The sequence below is a fragment of the Hemicordylus capensis genome, chromosome 4, assembly GCF_027244095.1.
Source record: "Hemicordylus capensis ecotype Gifberg chromosome 4, rHemCap1.1.pri, whole genome shotgun sequence".
In the NCBI taxonomy this organism is placed as follows: domain Eukaryota; kingdom Metazoa; phylum Chordata; class Lepidosauria; order Squamata; family Cordylidae; genus Hemicordylus; species Hemicordylus capensis.
In genome coordinates, this window is record NC_069660.1 from 165,848,934 (window position 1) to 165,866,370 (window position 17,437).

Sequence of the window (17,437 nt, forward strand, 5' to 3'; positions counted from 1 at the left end):
ATCTGTGGTCTGTCCAGAATGAGTCTGGAAATGTTAATCAGCCGCTTGGAGCATCTGTTGTTATGTCACAGGAGTGACCACAGGCATTGACTATTCTCTTTCAGTGTTGCAAGGGATTGATTGCATTACTTTTTTTATGGTCTGCACAGAATTCCAGTAACTTGGGATCAGTTTGTAATTTAGAATAGGTTTATAAAGAGGATTTGGGGGGGTCCCAGGGGCTGTGGAAGCCCTGGACTTCAGCCCTGAAGTCCAGGGGTAAGAGCACCTCTGGCCATTACTAAAGGAAGTACCAACTCGACTGGCATGTCCAGGTCACTTGGGAGCCTGGACCTGAAGGGCTTTGGAGCACCCCCCCCATCACGATGGGGTGGTGGTGAGGAGAAAGTCCCTACCTTTTGCACTGTTAAAAAAAACCTCTGCTGCGTGGTGGCGGCACTAGCTGCGGGGAGGGTGGGGTCGAGGAGGGGAGAGTGGAGAGAACTACGGGGAGGGTGAGAATGAGGAGGGGAGAGTTCCTCTTTAAATAGATGTTTACTTGGAGGGAGGGTGGGATGGGGTGCAATGGTGGGGGTTTCAGGGAGGGGGGGCAAGGACGGGAGAGTTCCCACTGTTACCCTCCGGGATGGGAGGCAGCAAGATCCATCCAGCTCTGCTCCCTCAGCTCCGCTTCCTCCTCCCAAGTGTCTGGAAAGGCCTCTCTGCTTCCTCCATGTGGAGAAAAGCCAGAAATGGCTTGCTCAGCAGAGAGGCGAGAGGCTGTCCAGTCACTTGGGAGAAGTGGGCAGAGCTGGATGGAGATCGCAGCCTCCCATCCCAGAGGGTACAGAGGGAACGCCATGCCACCCCACCCTCCCTGCAACCCCATCCTGGCTCCCCCACCCTCCCTGCATCTAGTGCTGCTGCTGCCGCACAGTAGCAGATTCTTGGGTGGGGGGGATAAAGGTGTGGTGGAGCTGCCCAGCAGAGCGGGCACAGGGGCAGCGTTGGAGTGGTGAGGAGCGGCTGCAGGAGACCACCCCCCTGGACCTAGGAGCCACCTAATGGCACAGTGGGGAAGTAACTTGCCTAGGGAGCAAGAGGTTGCTGGTTCAAATCCCCACTGGTATGTTTCCCAGACACCAGCAGTGATATAGGAAGATGCTGAAAGGCATCAACTCATACTGCACGAGAGATGGCAATGGTAAACCCCTCCTTTATTCTATCAAAGAAAACCACAGGGCTCTGTGGTCACCAGGAGTCGACATTGACTCGATGGCACAACTTTACCACCTTTTCCGGACCTAAGAGGCCATGGGCCAGTGCCCCAAGGTCCAGGGGTAAGAGCGCCTCTGCAATTTGATCTCTGCACATCCTTTAATCACATGTGAGGGGTGTTCATCAGAATCGCCCCTCTACACGTGCTACAAAACTCAGAGAATGACTCAGCTCAGAATGTCCATGGCAATCCTGTGCGGGTGGGTGCACCACCTTTTCTTTGCACCAGTTCAGGTTTGCATGGCATAGCTGTGGGATCCAGATAGACGCCACTTCCTTCCTGGCACCAAGTGCTTGTCCATTCTTTGCTCAGCCTTGCTTCTCTCAGAAGTCAGTTTCCAGGAAAGGGTGGGAGAGAGCTGGTCCTGTGGTAGCAAGCATGAATGGCCCCCTTTGCTAAGCAGCATCTGCCCTTGTTTGCATTTGAATGGGATACTACATGTGTAAGTACCGTAAGATGTTCCCCTTGGGGAACAGGGCTGTTCTGTACATGAGTCCAGTGGATCAGACTTGTTCTCTGCTGCTCCAAAATGCAGGATTAGATCTAATGGGTTTTTACAGGAGGGGCAGACTTTGATTGAACATCAGGAGAAAAAATAACTTCTTAATGATACTAGTAGTTTGACAATGGAACAATTTCCTGCGGGGGTGGGGTGGGCTCTCTCTCACTGGATGTCTTTAAGCAGAGGATGGACTGAGAGCCATCTGGGCACTTTCCAGATTACACCCTGCAACAGGGTCACGAAGAATCTTTGAAGTGTGCTCCCACACTTCCTGTGTTGTGACATAGGAGAAGAGCTGGTCTTGTGGCAGCAAGCATGACTTGTCCCCTTAGCTAAGCAGGGTCTGCCCTGGTTGCATATGAATGGGAGTCTTGATGTGTGAGCACTGTAAGATCTTCCCCTCAGGGGATGGAGCTGCTCTGGGAAGAGCAGGTTTTCAAGCTCCCTCCCTGCCAGCATCTCCAAGATAGGACAATATTATTTTTTTTTAAAGGACAAGATTTTTTTATTGAACCAACAAACTACCAAAGCATACAGTACATTGCCAAAGCACAATTACTGTATATACAAAGTGGTTGTTTGTACATGATATATCTACAAAGATTTACACACAATGATTTGGAAACCCACAAGGTTATGAAGTATATGCAGGTAGTACTGTAACTCGGGGGTGGGGGATTACAAGGCACATCAGGTAATGGGGGGGGGGTTACATCCGACGTCCATTTCCACAATTTATCCCATTGCTGTTTAGAAGAGATACTCTTGTCTTTTTGCACATAACCATACAAACTTTTCCAGAAGAGATTTACTGTCTCATCTGCATGAACCTCTTGGTCGCATCTTCCCTCCCTATTCCTATGCAGGAGCATTGCATAAATGACATACAGGTTTACTAACCTGATTACGAGGAGGGGAACATTCCAATTCCCTAGTATTAGGGCACCCGTTCTGTCCCGTTTCCTTGAAGGTTTCTTTCTGGGACCTCGAAAAGAGGTTCTATCACTCAAACCTGATGTTAGTTCTTCCCAAGTCTGTTTTTCCAAATCAGGCCACTCTAACAGCTTGCTTACTCCCTGCCACACTCTTTTGGCTACCACACACTCTTTTAAGAAATGTGAGTGGGTTTCCCTGAATGTTTTACCCAGCTCACTAGCTTTCTGTTTGCAAGTGATTTTAGGGCACTCTTGCTGGTCCTCTGGGAGCCATGGCTTAGCCGCATTAAGTGGTAGTACTTGATGGTATAAGCGCCACCTTGTTTCCCATAAATGGAAAGGGACTTCTTTCTCCTTAAAGAGAGCGATAAGGTGATCGGGTTGCAACAAGTACAAGATACAAGTATCTCCAAGATAGGGCTGAGAGAGATTCCTGCCTGCAACCGTGGAGAAGCTGCTGCTAGTCTGTGAAGACGATACTGAGCTAGATAGATCAATGGTCTGACTCAGTATATGGTAGCTTCTTATGTTCTTATGATGGGAACTGTAGTTTAGATGGAAGAGTGGTAGAAGAGTGGTCTTGTGGTAGCAAGCATGACTTGTCCCCTTAAGCCAGGGGCGTAACTATAATAGGGCAAGGGGAGACAGTTGTCTGGGGGCCCACTGCCTTGGGGGTGCCCCCCAGAGGCAAGTCACATGACTGACTCCCCCAACCACGCACCCGCCCGGGCTTCCTTCAGTTGTATTGATCCTCCAAAACTGATGTGAGTGTTAAGCCCTGGAGCTACCAGAACAGCATGTCTTTCTCTAGTACCATTAATGACTTGCATCGTCCACAATTTACAAAACCTTAAAAAAAATAATTTAGGATGATGTTCTGTTGTGGTGCACACACAGACACACACAGACACACACACACACACACACACACACATTATTTATTTATTGTTGTATTTATATACCACTTTTCATTAAAAACAATCGCAAGGCAGTTTACAAAAGTTAAAAAACATACAATAAAATGACAATAAAAGTATTTAAGCTAAAAATATAAAAACAAACCAAATTTAAAATCTATGAAATACAAGCATAAGAATGATACAACAGGTAAAAACACATAGAAACAGCAATAAAAACAATTATGTAAAAGCCTGGATAAAAAGCCAAGATTTAACAAGCTTTATAAAAGCTGTGATGGAGTCCAAGGAGTGAATGGCCACTGGGAGAGCATTCCAAAGTCTGGGGGCAGCAACAGAGAAGGCCCTGTCCCGAGTGCACGACAGCTGGGCCTCCCTCATTGTTGGCACCCGGAGCAGAGCCCCCTCAGATGTCCTCGTCAAGTGGGCAGCAACCCTTGGGAGCAGGCGGTCCCTCAGGTACCCCGGGCCCAAACTGTTAAGGGCTTTAAAGGTCAAAACCAGCACCTTGAATTGGACCCGGAAACGAACTGGCAGCCAGTGCAACTCTTTCAGAATGGTTGTGATGTGCTCCCAACGGGCAGCTCTGGATAAAACCCTAGCTGCCGCGTTTTGCACTAGCTGCAGTTTCCGGATATTCTTCAAAGGCAGCCCCACGTAGAGCGTGTTACAGTAATCCAGCCACAAAGTGACTAAGGCATGGGTAACCGTGGCCAGATCTGCCTTCTCGAGAAAGGGACGCAGCTGGCGCACTAGCCGAAGCTGTGCAAAGGCACCCCTGGCCACCGCCTCCACCTGAGCTTCCAAAAGTAGAGCCGGGTCCAGTAGTACCCCCAAGCTGCATACTTGCTCCCTCAAGGGGAGTGCAACCCCATCCAGAACCGTTAAAATCTCCTCATCCCGATTGGCTCTCCTACTGACCAACAGTACCTCTGTCTTATCCGGATTCAACTTCAGTTTATTAGCCCACATCCAACCCATCACGGCCTCCAGCCCCCGATTCAGGACATCCACCGCCTCCCTAGGATCAGGTGACAAGGAGGGATAGAGCTGAGTGTGATCCACATATTGCTGACAACTCAGTCCAAATCCCTGGATGACCTCTCCCAGCGGCTTCATGTAGATGTTAAACAGCATGGGGGACAAGACCGAACCCTGCGGGACCCCACAGGCCAATGGCCACAGGGCCGAGCAGTAGTCCCACAGCACCACCTTCTGGACCTTCTCCCCAAGAAAGGACCAGAACCACTGCAGCGCAGTACCTCCAATTCCCATATTCGAGAGGCGGCCCAGAAGGATACCATGGTCGATGGTATCGAATGCCACCAAGAGGTCCAGCAGAACCAACACGGACGCACTCCCCCAGTCTAGTTCCCGGCGTAGGTCATCCACTAACGACCAAGGCATCTCAGTCCCATATCCGGGCGGAAGCCAGATTGAAGAGGGTCCAGATAATCTGTATCATCCAAGACCCTCTGCAGCTGGGATGCCACCACACGCTCTATCACCTTGCCCAAAAAGGGAAGGTTAGATATAGGTCGATAGTTGTCCAGGTTGGAGGGGTCAAGGGAGGGCTTTTTTAATAGTGGTCTTACCACCGCCTCCTTGAAGCACGATGGCATCCTGCCCTCCCTTAATGAAGCATTAATTATCACCTCCAACCATCTGCCTGTACCCTCCCTGGCAGCTTTTATTAACCATGAAGGGCAAGGGTCAAGAGTACACGATGTTGCCCGCACACTGCACAGGATCTTGTCCACATCCTCAGGCTGCACCAACTGAAAAGAATCCAACACAACGGGACCAGATGGTACCAACGGGTTAGGGTTGCACGTCTGCTGGAACTGCCAAAACTGGAGTCCAGGTCAGCACGGATGCGAGCGACTTTATTTGCAAAGTTGCAGGCAAACTGATCACAATGAGCTGTAGATGATTCCTCCCCCATTACCTGGGGGGATGTGTGGAGCAATGTTTTTACCACACGAAACAGCTCTGTTTGCACTGAGCAGATGCAATGGAGGCGGAGAAAAAACATTTCTTCACCGCCCCCACCGCCACGGAGTAGTCTCTAAAATGGGCTCTAGCCCGTGTTCGGTCGGATTCGTCATGACTCTTCCTCCAGCGTCGTTCCAGACATCACCCGAGTTGCTTCATCACCCTAAGCTCTGAGGAAAACCAAGGAGCAGATCAGGCTCCACCAAGCCGGAGAGGGCGTTTAGGAGCAACCGTGTGAACAGCCCGGGCCGTCTCTCCATTCCAGAGATCAACCAGGGCCTCAACAGTGTCACCAGCTCTGGACACTGGAAACTCCCTGAGGGCCGTCTGGATTCCAAACGGATCCATAAGCCTCCGGGGGCGGACCATCCTAATTGGTCCACCACCCCTGCAGAGGGCAGATGGAGCAGTCAAACTAAACTCCACCAGATGATGATCTGTTGATGACAAGGGAGTGGTCTCAGATTCCCCCACCTCCAGATCATTTATTTCCCGGTCAGCAAAAAAACAGATCCAGAGAATGTCCTGCCACGTGGGTAGGGCCCGATACCAACTGACACAGGCCCATGGTTGCCATGGAGACCATGAAATCCTGAGCCGCACCCACTAGGGGGGCCTCAGCATGGACATTGAAATCCCCCAAAACAATAAGCTTGGGGGAACCCAAGGCCACCTCCAAGACTACCCCCGCCAGCTCAGGTAGGGAGACTGAAGTGCAGCGGGGTGGATCTATCTATCTATCTATATATGAGCTGAGCTTCAGTGAGCGGGGGCCCATTTTAAAACCTTGTTTCTGGGCTCACTTCAACCATGCTACGCCCCTGCCTTAAGCTAAGCAGGGTCCACCCTGGTTGCATATGAAAGGGAGACTAGAAGTGTGAGCACTGTAAGATATTCCCCTTAGGGGATGGAGCTGCTCTGGGAAGAGCATCTAGGCTCCAAGTTCCTTCCCTGGCATCTCCAAGATAGGGCTGAGAGACATTCCTGCCTGCAACCTTGGAGAAGCCACTGCCAGTATGTGCAGACAATACTGAGCTAGATGGACCTATGGTCTGACTCAGTATATGGCAGCTTCCTATGTTCCTATGACACTGCAGTCTCTACGCTGACAGCAGGGTTCCTTTCATATTTCCAGTGCCTTGGTTCAAATTTAATCGCTGCAATATAGTGCTATGACTTTGTGTATCCAGCGTAAAAAAGCTGCTGCTTTTTTGGGTTGTTTTCACGAGACTGCTCCCTCTGCTGTTTACATTTGAAAGTGATTTGCCTGAACGGAAGCATTTTGCTGCTGTTGAGCAGCTATGGAAAGCACCCTGCTGAAGATGCTCTAGCTCTGGATTTCCAGTTTCTGCATTGAGCAGAGAGTTGGACTAGATGGTCTACATGACCCTTGTAACTTGATTATTTTAATAAGGACCACTCTGTGTGTGTGTGTGTGTGGCTGCTGATTCATGACTGCCTGTGTGGACATGCAACAGGGAACTGTAGCCCATCCTCCTGATGCACATTCCTCCTTGCAGGGGCGTAACTATAATAGGGCAAGGGGAGACAGTTGGTGCCCACTGTCTTGGTAGGGCCCCCAGACACAAGTCACATGACTGACTTCCCCAGCTGCACACCCGCCCGGGCTTCCTTCAGTTGTATTCGTCCTCCAAAACTGATGTGAGTGTTAAGACCTGGAGCTACCAGAACAGCATGCCTTTCTCTAGTACCATTAAATGACTTGTATCGTCCACAATTTACAAAACCTTAAAAAAAAAATTTAGGATGATGTTCTGTTGTGGCACATAGATAGATAGATATAAAACTCTGCTTTTTGTTACCGCTATTCAACCTCATTTAAGATTTCTTTGCTTCATGAGCTGAGCTTCGGGGTGGGGGTGGGGGGCAATTTAAAATCTTGTCTCTGGGCCCACTACAACCTTGCTATGCCCCTGCCTCGATACTCCATTTTCAAGCATGCATTTGCTATGTTTGTGCTAAAGATTTGTATTCTTGAGCTATTTAGTTTAGCATGCACACCTTTAAAAAAAAGTGATAGCTTTTGAGTTGTGTTGAGTTGAATTCTGTGTGTGTACTCAGAAATAAAATGGATATTGAGCTCAGTCGGGGTTACTTCAAACTATACAGCCTTAGAACCATTGCACTAGAAGTTCCCTGTTTGTTCTAACAACGCAATGAGTTGGAAGAGGAACTTGCTTGGATGCTACGTGGCTGACCTTTAGTTCAAACACGGAAACGTCGCGTGCGTGCTTCTACAGCCAGATAGCGAGAACCGCCAGTCTCAGTAGCGTCTCCTTTTTGCGGCCGGGTGGCAAGCAAACTACGATTCCCAGATCCCTTCGCGCAACACGCATGAGCACTGCAGCCGCCAGTGGCCGCCATCTTGAAATCTGAGCCACAATCAAAAGAGGTTCAGCGGCGGAAGCATCGTTTTGGTTCTTGCGGCGCATCAAAAAGAGAAGAGCAAAGAAAAGAGAGGCCGGCTCGGCGAAACGGAGCGTGCATGGTCCCGGGTTTTGATCGGTCTCCAGTGGGAGTCCCGCTCAGTTGTGGAGCTCCTGGCGTGGGTTCCTGGAGGGCGGTGGCTCGCGGGAGGTGGGGAGGCTTCTCTTGTCAGAGCGGCAAGTGAAACGGAGGGGTGGGGATGGGTTAGCCAGCTCTGAGAGACCAGGCTGGCTGGTTCCGTGCACACCACACTCGCCGAGGAAGGGTTACTGGAGGGAGGTCGGGGCATTGGCCAGCCTGGATGTCTGGAGAGGCTCGGGGGAGCCTGGCATTAACAGGCACCTCTGCGGGTGAGAGAGGGAACGCGAGAGAGGCGCTAGGAGAGGGGAGCCGGGCAGGAGCAGCTGGGAGGATGAAGGAAAGCTGCCGGATTTGTGGGCGGGAGCTCTGTGGCAACCAGAGGCGCTGGATATTCCACACTGCTGCCAAGCTCAGCTTGCAGGTTTTGCTGTCCCACGTCCTGGGCAAGGAGATCTCTCGCGATGGGAAAGCCGAGTTTGCTTGCAGCAAGTGCGCCTTTATGCTGGAGCGCATCTATCGCTTTGACACAGTCATTGCCCGCATTGAAGCGCTCTCTATTGAGCGTCTGCAGAAGCTGCTGCTGGAGAAAGATCGCCTCAAGTCTTGCATCGCCAGCATGTACAGGAAGAACAACGAAGACGTTGGTGACGATGTGGTAGAAGTGTCCAGCCTGCCGGATGTCAGATACACAGCCATGCTTCAGGAAGATTTTGCTTATTCAGGGTTTGAATGTTGGACAGAACTGGAGGATCGTGTTGTAGAACCACATACCTGCCATGCTGTGGAAGGTATGGGCAACCGTCCTAGGCGATGTCGAGGCTGTGCTGTGTTGCGTGTAGCAGATGCTGACTATGAGGCGATTTGCAAAATACCACGAAAAGTGGCAAGGAGTATTTCCTGTGGCCAATCTTCTAGGTGCTCTGCTAGCATTTGTAATGAAGAATCACCTGTGTGTGAACCAGTAACTGCTGATCTGCCAAGTAGCAAGGAACCTTTGGATGGAGAAAGCATGGAAGAAACAACCCCTGGATCATCTCTTGAATCATTGGATACAACTGTGGCAGCCAGTCCTTTGCTTCAGAAGGATGAGGAAACAGATACGGAGGTCAAGAAAGGTGGGAAGTGTGACTATTGTGTAGGCGAACGCATCCTCCACAACTTGCCACTGCACAGAAACAGGCTGGACATTGCTCTTAGTCTGGTCAAAGCTTTTGATTGTAAACCGGTCCAGAGTCCTAGGGGGAGCAAGCTGCCTATTCCAGTGAGGTCAAGTCCCCTTTGCCAGGATCTGATGGATAAAAGCACTTATCCTGGTTTCCTAAACCTGACTGTGAAGTCTCCTTCTGGATCTGCCTTAGCCTTTCCCTTGGAGATGTCTGACCTTCAGGAATTGTGGGAAGACCTTTGTGTGGATTATATTCCACTTCAAGTTAAGGTAGAGGACTATGTATGCTGCCCTTGCCCCTCCCCCCCATTCGAATCTCTTTTTCATCGGCTACTGACTCAAATATGCTGAATAGGTCTTTTTTTTTTTAAACTTATTTGCAGTCTACTTACAAGCCTCCTGTTCTCTGACCTCTTTTTGGTTTCTATCCCATTTGTGTCCTTTTCTGAAAACTGCACGTTCTGCAGATTCTCTCTCTTTCCCCCACCCCCTTCTGTGTGTGCTGCTGTGTTTGGGGATTCCTCCCCTCCCCCAGGTTTGATTTGGCTGACTTTTATTAAAGATAATATTTTACTAGGGGCACCTCTCTTTTCTCATTGCTCTTATATTTAGAAGTGGTGAGAACTCTGTTTCTTCAGAGTGATTTCTTGTGCAGATGAGATCTGACCCAGGGTTGTGCTGGCTGCAGATAAGAGTCATCTTCAATTGGAATTGTAGGCACTCTAATTGGCATCTCCTGATTGTTTAAAAGGCTCAAGAATTAATGGCTGTTGCCATTAGCAGCATATATGCTGCTCACTGTGCTGTCACTGGCATTCCAGGTGCTCTTCATAATTGCACGTTGTCATGGACTTCCTTTACTACTCCAGAATCTGAAATCTCATTAGGATGCACCTTCCTGCTCATGTTTAACAAAGAACGACTGTCAGTTTTAATTGAGAAACATCCATGTCAGCCTAATTGCATGCACATTAGTAGTAAGTGCTGTCTAATTTCAGTTAGTCTGGCGCAGCAGGGAAATGACTTGACTAGCAAGCCAGAGGTTGCCGGTCCAAATCTCCGCTGGTGTGTTTCCCAGACTGTGGGAAACACCTATATCGGGCAACAGCGATATAGGAAGATGCTGAAAGGCATCATCTCATACTGCGTGGGAGATGGTAATGGTAAACCCCTCCTGTATTCTACCAGAGACAATCACAGGTTTCTGTGGTTGCCAGGAGTCTAAACCAACTCGATGGCACTTTTTACCTCTGAGAGTAGAAAGATATTTTGTTATATAGTTAAAAATGAACACCGCTGATTGGTTACAATCAGCATTTTCTCTTCAGGGTTTGTCTCATTCTCCATCTTCTTACTTTGATACCTGAAAACTCAGTGAAATACTGATTCGATCTAATTAAGCATATTCAGAGCTGAACCTTGCAGTCCCATTTACAGCTTATAACAGCTGTGGAAAATCTGATTGATTTGAATCATGGAGTTAATGGCTGGGTTCAATTTGTGAAGCAGTTGTTATCCCTTTACACATTTGAAATTATTCCCACAGTAGATGTGCAGTCTCTTCCAGAGCTGCTAATACAAGTCTTGACAATTTTTATTTGGATCCAGTAGCCAGAAAATGGGCACTTGACAAAATTACTGGACTTAGCGATGGACATTATGAGGGGAGGGTAAACTCTTTATCCTCGTTACAAGTAATATACTTAAGTGGCACAAAGGGGGAAACTAACAAGTAGAAGGTTGCCTGTTCGAATCCCTGCTGCTGCTATATTGGGCAGCAGCGATACAGGAAGATGCTGAAAGGCATCATCTCATACTGCGCAGGAGGAGGCAATGGTAAACCCCTCCTGAATTCTACCAAAGAAAACCACAGAGCTCTTTGGGTGTCAGGAGTTGAAATCAATTTGATGGCACACTTTACTTTACCTTTACTTAGAAACAAGGCTGACTGGGACAAATACTTATTTTATTAAATAAATACCTCTGAATATTCTAGTCTAGGTTCCGTAAAAATTGTTAGGTGCCATGGCTCCCTGATGCCTGGGATTTTTCAAGCCCTGAACCAATACATGAGTCCAGTGGATCAGTAAGCATGACCTGTGCATTGCTGTTGAAAAGATGGCAACCCTATGACATTGCACAGATCTTTCAGAGTCTATTGATCTCGGTTGGTGGGCCTTGACTCATCTGAATTTCTCCCTGACTTAAAGTGGTTCAAAAAACTAGAAAGATAAGGTACAGTGGTCCCTCGACTTACGAACTACTCGACATAAGTATTTTTCGAGTTACAAACGGCAGTTTTAGATCCGGTTTTAGATGCGGTTTTTTCGACTTACAAATTTTTAGATGGGGTTTCCTCAACTTACGAATTTTACATGCGGTTTCCTTGACTTGCCTGCCTGTTTACTGCCTGTTTATTCTTGAAAAGAAATGTTCCTGTCCAGTTTGCAAGCCTTACTGGGGGTCTGGGTCTTTTTTCTAGGCTCCGGAACGCATTAATCCGTTCCCAATGCATTCCTATGGGAAACCGCTTTTCGACTTACGAACTTTTCGACTTACAAATGTGCATTCGGAACGGATTAATTTCGTAAGTAGAGGGACCACTGTACTTTATTTACGGCCAATGGCCAAAACAAAAAAGCTAGGAAAGAAAGGACAGATCTAGGAAATATATGGGGTGAAATTAAAAGAAGGTAAGTTTGTATCTGGAAATTTAAAACACACACACACACACAGAGTATTTTAAAAGGCTGACTGTGGCATTCTAGAAGCTGATAATCTCAGGGCTAATCCACATAACTCTTAATTTAGTATATTTTTCTTTTTAGATTGTGAGCCCTTTGGGGACAGGGATCCATCTTATTTATTATTTCTCTGTGTAAACCGCCCTGAGCCATTTTTGGAAGGGTGGTATAGAAATTGAATTAATAATAATAATAATAATAATAATTATTATTATTATTATTATTATTATTTTTATTTATTAATAGTACTTTTTCCATCTATGCTGCTTCGTTTTTCACTCCATTGATTACTTGGTGCTGATGGCAAACTGGTCATCTGAATTGCTGGGTAATTCTAGAAGATGCTTTGTGGTGCATTAGCCAAGGTAAATTGACTTAAATCACAAACAGAAAAACTCGATTTAAATCAAGTTTCATACTGATACTTCTTAACATTTCTTAATGGTGCAACTTCATCATTAAAACATGTTAACTTGCAACTCAGTAGCACATTTACATAGTCTAAGAGAGCATACTTTGTGCAATTTTTTAGTAACTGGAATTTGTACTAATTTAAGAAACAGTACATCATGTTTCATTTTTAAAAATGTAGTGGATACTTTTACCTATGTCAAGCTGCAGATGCAGCAGCATTGCATTAGGACTGGGAAGCAGTAAATCTCACATTTTAAATGTTTCACATTTGCAGCTGCATCAGTCCTGACTTGTTTAGGCTGCTTAAGCTTTATTTTTATTTTAGGTATGTTCAGTCCATACAGAAAAATGCAGCAGTGTGTGTCTAGACTGAAAGAACTCTTCAAATGAGCCTATAGAATGTGTACCATAAAAGAGATAGTGACAAAGCTAGGTGTTGCCCTGCATGTATTTTGTATACATCTTGCTTACATGCAGAAAAGTGATCAGCAGCTTCCTAACAGAAAGAAATCATGCCCTTCCTCACAGAGAATTAGTTAATGGACTTTAGTTAAGTGTTTATGGGTATTAGTTAAGTGGGCATTCAGTTCAGGGTAAATGGACATTAGTTAAGTGTTTGTGTGAATGACTACACCTCCATTTAAACTGGTTACAGACCTCTCAAATGCTTGAACAGCTAGGAAGTGCCCTGTTGTACATATTTTCAGCATAACGTGTAGATAGGGTTTTTAATTCAAAGTAAAGCTTCAACAAGGAACAGCTGACCAAAAGTATAAGCAAAAATATATTCTTCCAGAGTTAAACAAATGCTCGCTTTGCTTCCTATTCCTTGATGGGCTTTTTCTCTTCTCCCTCTACTGAGGCAGCAGCAAGGTGATGAGGGGCCTTGTGAGGCATGCAAGGTGGGATGAGGTGGCAATTGGGCGTAATCAGGAACATGAAGCAGTGGCGAGGTTGCATAGGGGCTTGCAAAGCCACATAGGCAGTGGCAGATTGCCTTTGAAATGATCTTTCTAGATCATACTGCCTATATGGAGGCTCCACTTAGCCAGCATGGATAAGAACCACTGTTGAATTTTCCACACTGCCCAATCAGATTTTCCTCTCAAAGTCTAGAAATTCAGTAAATCCAAACACCTTTGATTTGAAATGAGAGTTGATGCTTTAAATTTTCACTTGTGCTCTAAAAAGCATGGAAATTGCAAGTTAAGGAACCCATATTAATTTTGGTGCCACAGAAGCTGTAAAGACTTTGTATAGTCAAAGTTGAAGTGCATCTCCAAGTCCAGATGTATTACATCCCTGGGTACTGAAGTAACTTACAGATGTGATCTCAGGTGTCTGTAAACTTAGGGAACTCCTGCAGAATGGATGGGGTGCCAGATGACTGGAGAAGAGTAAATGTTCCTATTTTCAAAAAGGGGGAACGGTAGGAGCTGGGAAACCACAGACCTGTCAGGATCCTAGAAAAGATTATTAAGTACTCTGTAAGCACTTAGAAAAGAACCTTGTGATCGGAAGGAGCCACCATGGATTTCTCAAGAAGTCATGGCAAGCTAATCTCCTTTCCTTTGTTGACTTGAGTTACTAGTTTAGTAGATCATGGTAGTAGTGCTTTCAACAGTGACTAATTGATAACTCCTAATGTCATAGCCAACACAGTGCTAATCCCTGTGCTTTTCAAAGTGCTGACACTTTTGCATAAATCCTTGTCAGAGCTGACAGCACTCTGAAGTGTTCCATTAGACAGGAAATAAGTCACATCAAGTGATGTGTTTCTGGACTAATGGAGTGCCAGCACCTCTGAAAAGACCTTGCACTCTTGTGCAAGTGCACCCATTTTTTGGAAAATGGGGCAAGCCCAGGGGCTAGGGCTCTGTGGGCATTGATATTAGGAGCATCCATGCTTCATTGCTCAGAATGTCAGCTAATGTATCTTATTCCAGGAAACCATTTGACAATCTCCCACAATATCCTCATTAAGAAAATGTGGGCTGGATGATGCTACTGTTAAGTGGATTCACAGCAGGTTGAATAACCATGCCTTGCGAGTGCTCATTAATGACTCCACATCATCCTTCAGGGAGGCACTGAGTGGAGTGCCACAGGGCTCTGTCCTGGGCCCCATGCTGTTCAACATTTTGATAAATATATTTAATTTATTTAAAACATTTATACCCTGCCCCTCGAGTATATTACTGCTTGGGGTGGCTCACAACATTTATAAAACAGTTACAATATAAAATCAGACTAATAAAATTAACCAAATTAAACAAGTTAAAAATCCAAGGTAAAACCACAATCAAAATTAGCTTTTAAAATTCCAAATTTAAAACTTAGCTATATGACTTGCAGGAGGAAGTAAAGGTGAGACTTACCACATTTGCGGATGACATGAAGTTGGAGATGATAGTTAAAACCTCAGAAGACAGAATCAAGATTCCATCTGATCTGGAGAGGATTGGATATTGGGTCAAATCCAAAAAGATAAATTTCAGCAGCAATAAATGACTTCAGCAGTCTTGCATTTGAGCAAGAAAAATCAAGTACGCAAGTACAGAATGGGGGAGACCTGGCTTGGCAGAAGTACATGTGAAAGGTGTTTTAGTGGACAACTAGTTGAACATGAGCCAGCAGTGTAGTGCACCTATTAAAGAAACAAATACAATCTTAGGCTGCATTAGCAGAAGCATAGTGTCCAGATCAAAAGAAGCAATTCTTGTCCTCTATTCTGAATTGGTCAGACCTTGCTTGGAATATTGTGTCCAATTCTGGGCCTTGCATTTTAATGACATTTATAAGCTGGAACAGGTTTAGAAGAGAGCGAGCAAAGTGGCGAGGGGTTTGGAAATGGTCCTATGAAGAATGGTTGAAAGAACTGGGTATATTCAGCCAAAAGAAGAGAAGATTAAAGGGAGACATTATAGCCAAATCTCTGAAGGGCTATAACACAGGTGAAGGTTTGTACTTATTCTCTGTTGCTTCTGAGAACAAGACTAGAACCAATGGGTTGAAGTTCCAAGGAAGAAGACTTAGGCTAGACATTAAGAAGAATTTCCTAACTGTTAGAGTTGTTTGGTAGTGGAACAGTGTGCCTCATGCAGTGGTTGGCTCTCCACTAGAAGTCAAACAGACTGGACAGTAATCTGCCAGGGATTCTGTAGCAGTTTCTGCACTGAGCAGGTGGGCTGGTCTAGAAGACCTCCAAGGTCTGTTCCTACTCTAAAATTCTATTAAGCAACCAGTATTGGATCTCTGTGCTTTTTTATGGATGAAAATTAATCTAACTTCATTCACAAACTAGGAAGAATGGCACTAATTCATTAAAAAGTTGACACAAAAGAATTGCTAATGTTTATACAAATGGTGCAGTGGGGAAGTAACTTGCCTAGGGAGCAAGAGGTTGCTGGTTTGATTCCCTGATAGCATGTTTCCCAGACTATGGGAAACACCTATATCTGGCAACAGCGAAATAGGAAAATACTGAAAGGTATCATCTCATACTGCACGGGAAATGGCAAGGGTAAACCATTGGAGCCAGTGTGGGATAGTGGCTAGAGTGCTGGACTAGGACCGGGAAGACCTGAGTTCAAATCCCCATTCAGCTGTGATACTAGCTTGGTGACTCTAGGCCAGTCACCTCTCTCTTAGCATAACCTACTTTACAGGGTTGTTGTGAGGAGAAACCTAAGTATGTAGTACACCGCTCTGGGCTCCTTGGAGGAAGAGTGGGATATAAAATGTAAATAATAATAATAATTAATAAACCCCTACTGGATTCTACCAAAGAAAACCGCATGGCTCTGGTCGTCAGGAGTTGACACCAACTTGATGGCACAACTTTACCTTTATGCAAAGCAAGGACCATATCAGCCAACCCAGGGGACTTAGCTAGCTTTAAAGACTGTATAGAGCTTCTTGCTTGGTAAATTATGCTTTAACTTTATGGCTTGGAACATCCAGCCCTTCTAGAAATATGTTTAATTGTTTATCCTTAACACTTCCTATGTAAGGATTTTTATAATGTCAAACAAAATCTGTTTCCTCATTTTCTTTAGCCAGTCTGTGATCTTATATGTGCATTAGTATCCCTTTTTTTGCTATTCTGCCAGGGTATTTTTTGGTTAATAACTTGCCAGCCTTGTTACCTTCTGCAAAAGAAAAAAGGGGTGGGGGTGGGGGAACCCACCACCTCTCATTTAGTGAAACTTTTTTTTGCTTAGTGTGTATAGGTTCCAATAATGTTTGTATCTGTTTAACTCTCCAAAAGAGTCATCATCTACGTTCCTTTTGTGTATGGTTTCTAGCTTTTTAATCTGTGTGTAGTTTCACCGTACTTGCATTTCTTTGTTCATTTAAGTAAAATGCAATACCAACAGAACAACTCTGGATGTAGGCATGAGCAGTATCCCATACTAATGCCTTTGAAACTTTTGCTGTATCATCAAACTTTTGTTTTAAACCCCTTAATTTTTGAGCTCATAATCTGGATCACTTCCTCAGTTTTTAAACCAAAAAATGTTCCTCCTCTAGTTAGTGGCTGTCATCCAGATGAATGCAGTGCTTGCACAAGTCTAGAGCTTGTATACCAGACTAGTGTTGCTATAGTACAGACATGGGGTGTGCAGCCTGTGGCACATCCCATGTTTTCCAAGGGATTTGTAAATCCCGGTTCAGCCATGAAACTCCTTGAGTTATTCTGGACCAGTCACTTCTCTCTCAGCCTAACTTACCTCACAGGGTTCTTGTGAGGATAAACAAAACCATATTCACTACTCTGGGCTCCTTGGATGGAAAGCAAGATATAAATGTAAAAATAAAATTTCAAATATCTCTGTGACTCTGCACAGCTATGTGATCTTCTTAAACTAATGCAATTTTGTTTGTTGTGTGAGCGCTTTGGATGTCAGCCAATATTTTTAGATTCACTATATTGGGATTACAGAGTCATGAAAATTGAGACATGGTCCAAGATTGC

The 17,437-nt window shown here is 45.6% G+C and overlaps 1 protein-coding gene across 11 annotated transcripts in view; it reads left to right on the plus strand.

Annotated features, from left to right (window-relative positions):
- LOC128323928 (myomegalin-like) overlaps positions 1-17,437 on the plus strand; it is a 207,932-nt gene that overhangs the window by 83,390 nt on the left and 107,105 nt on the right. For 4 of the 11 annotated variants that reach the window (XM_053247870.1, XM_053247872.1, XM_053247873.1 and 1 more), the window contains exon 1: positions 7,996-9,571. The exons of 6 other annotated variants lie outside the window; for them this stretch is intronic. In XM_053247870.1, the coding sequence (XP_053103845.1) occupies positions 8,357-9,571 (1,215 nt within the window). In that variant the 5' untranslated portion in view covers positions 7,996-8,356. Of the gene's footprint in view, positions 1-7,995; positions 9,572-17,437 lie in introns of those variants that run through there. One more of the 11 variants, XM_053247882.1, reaches the window with a different exon arrangement.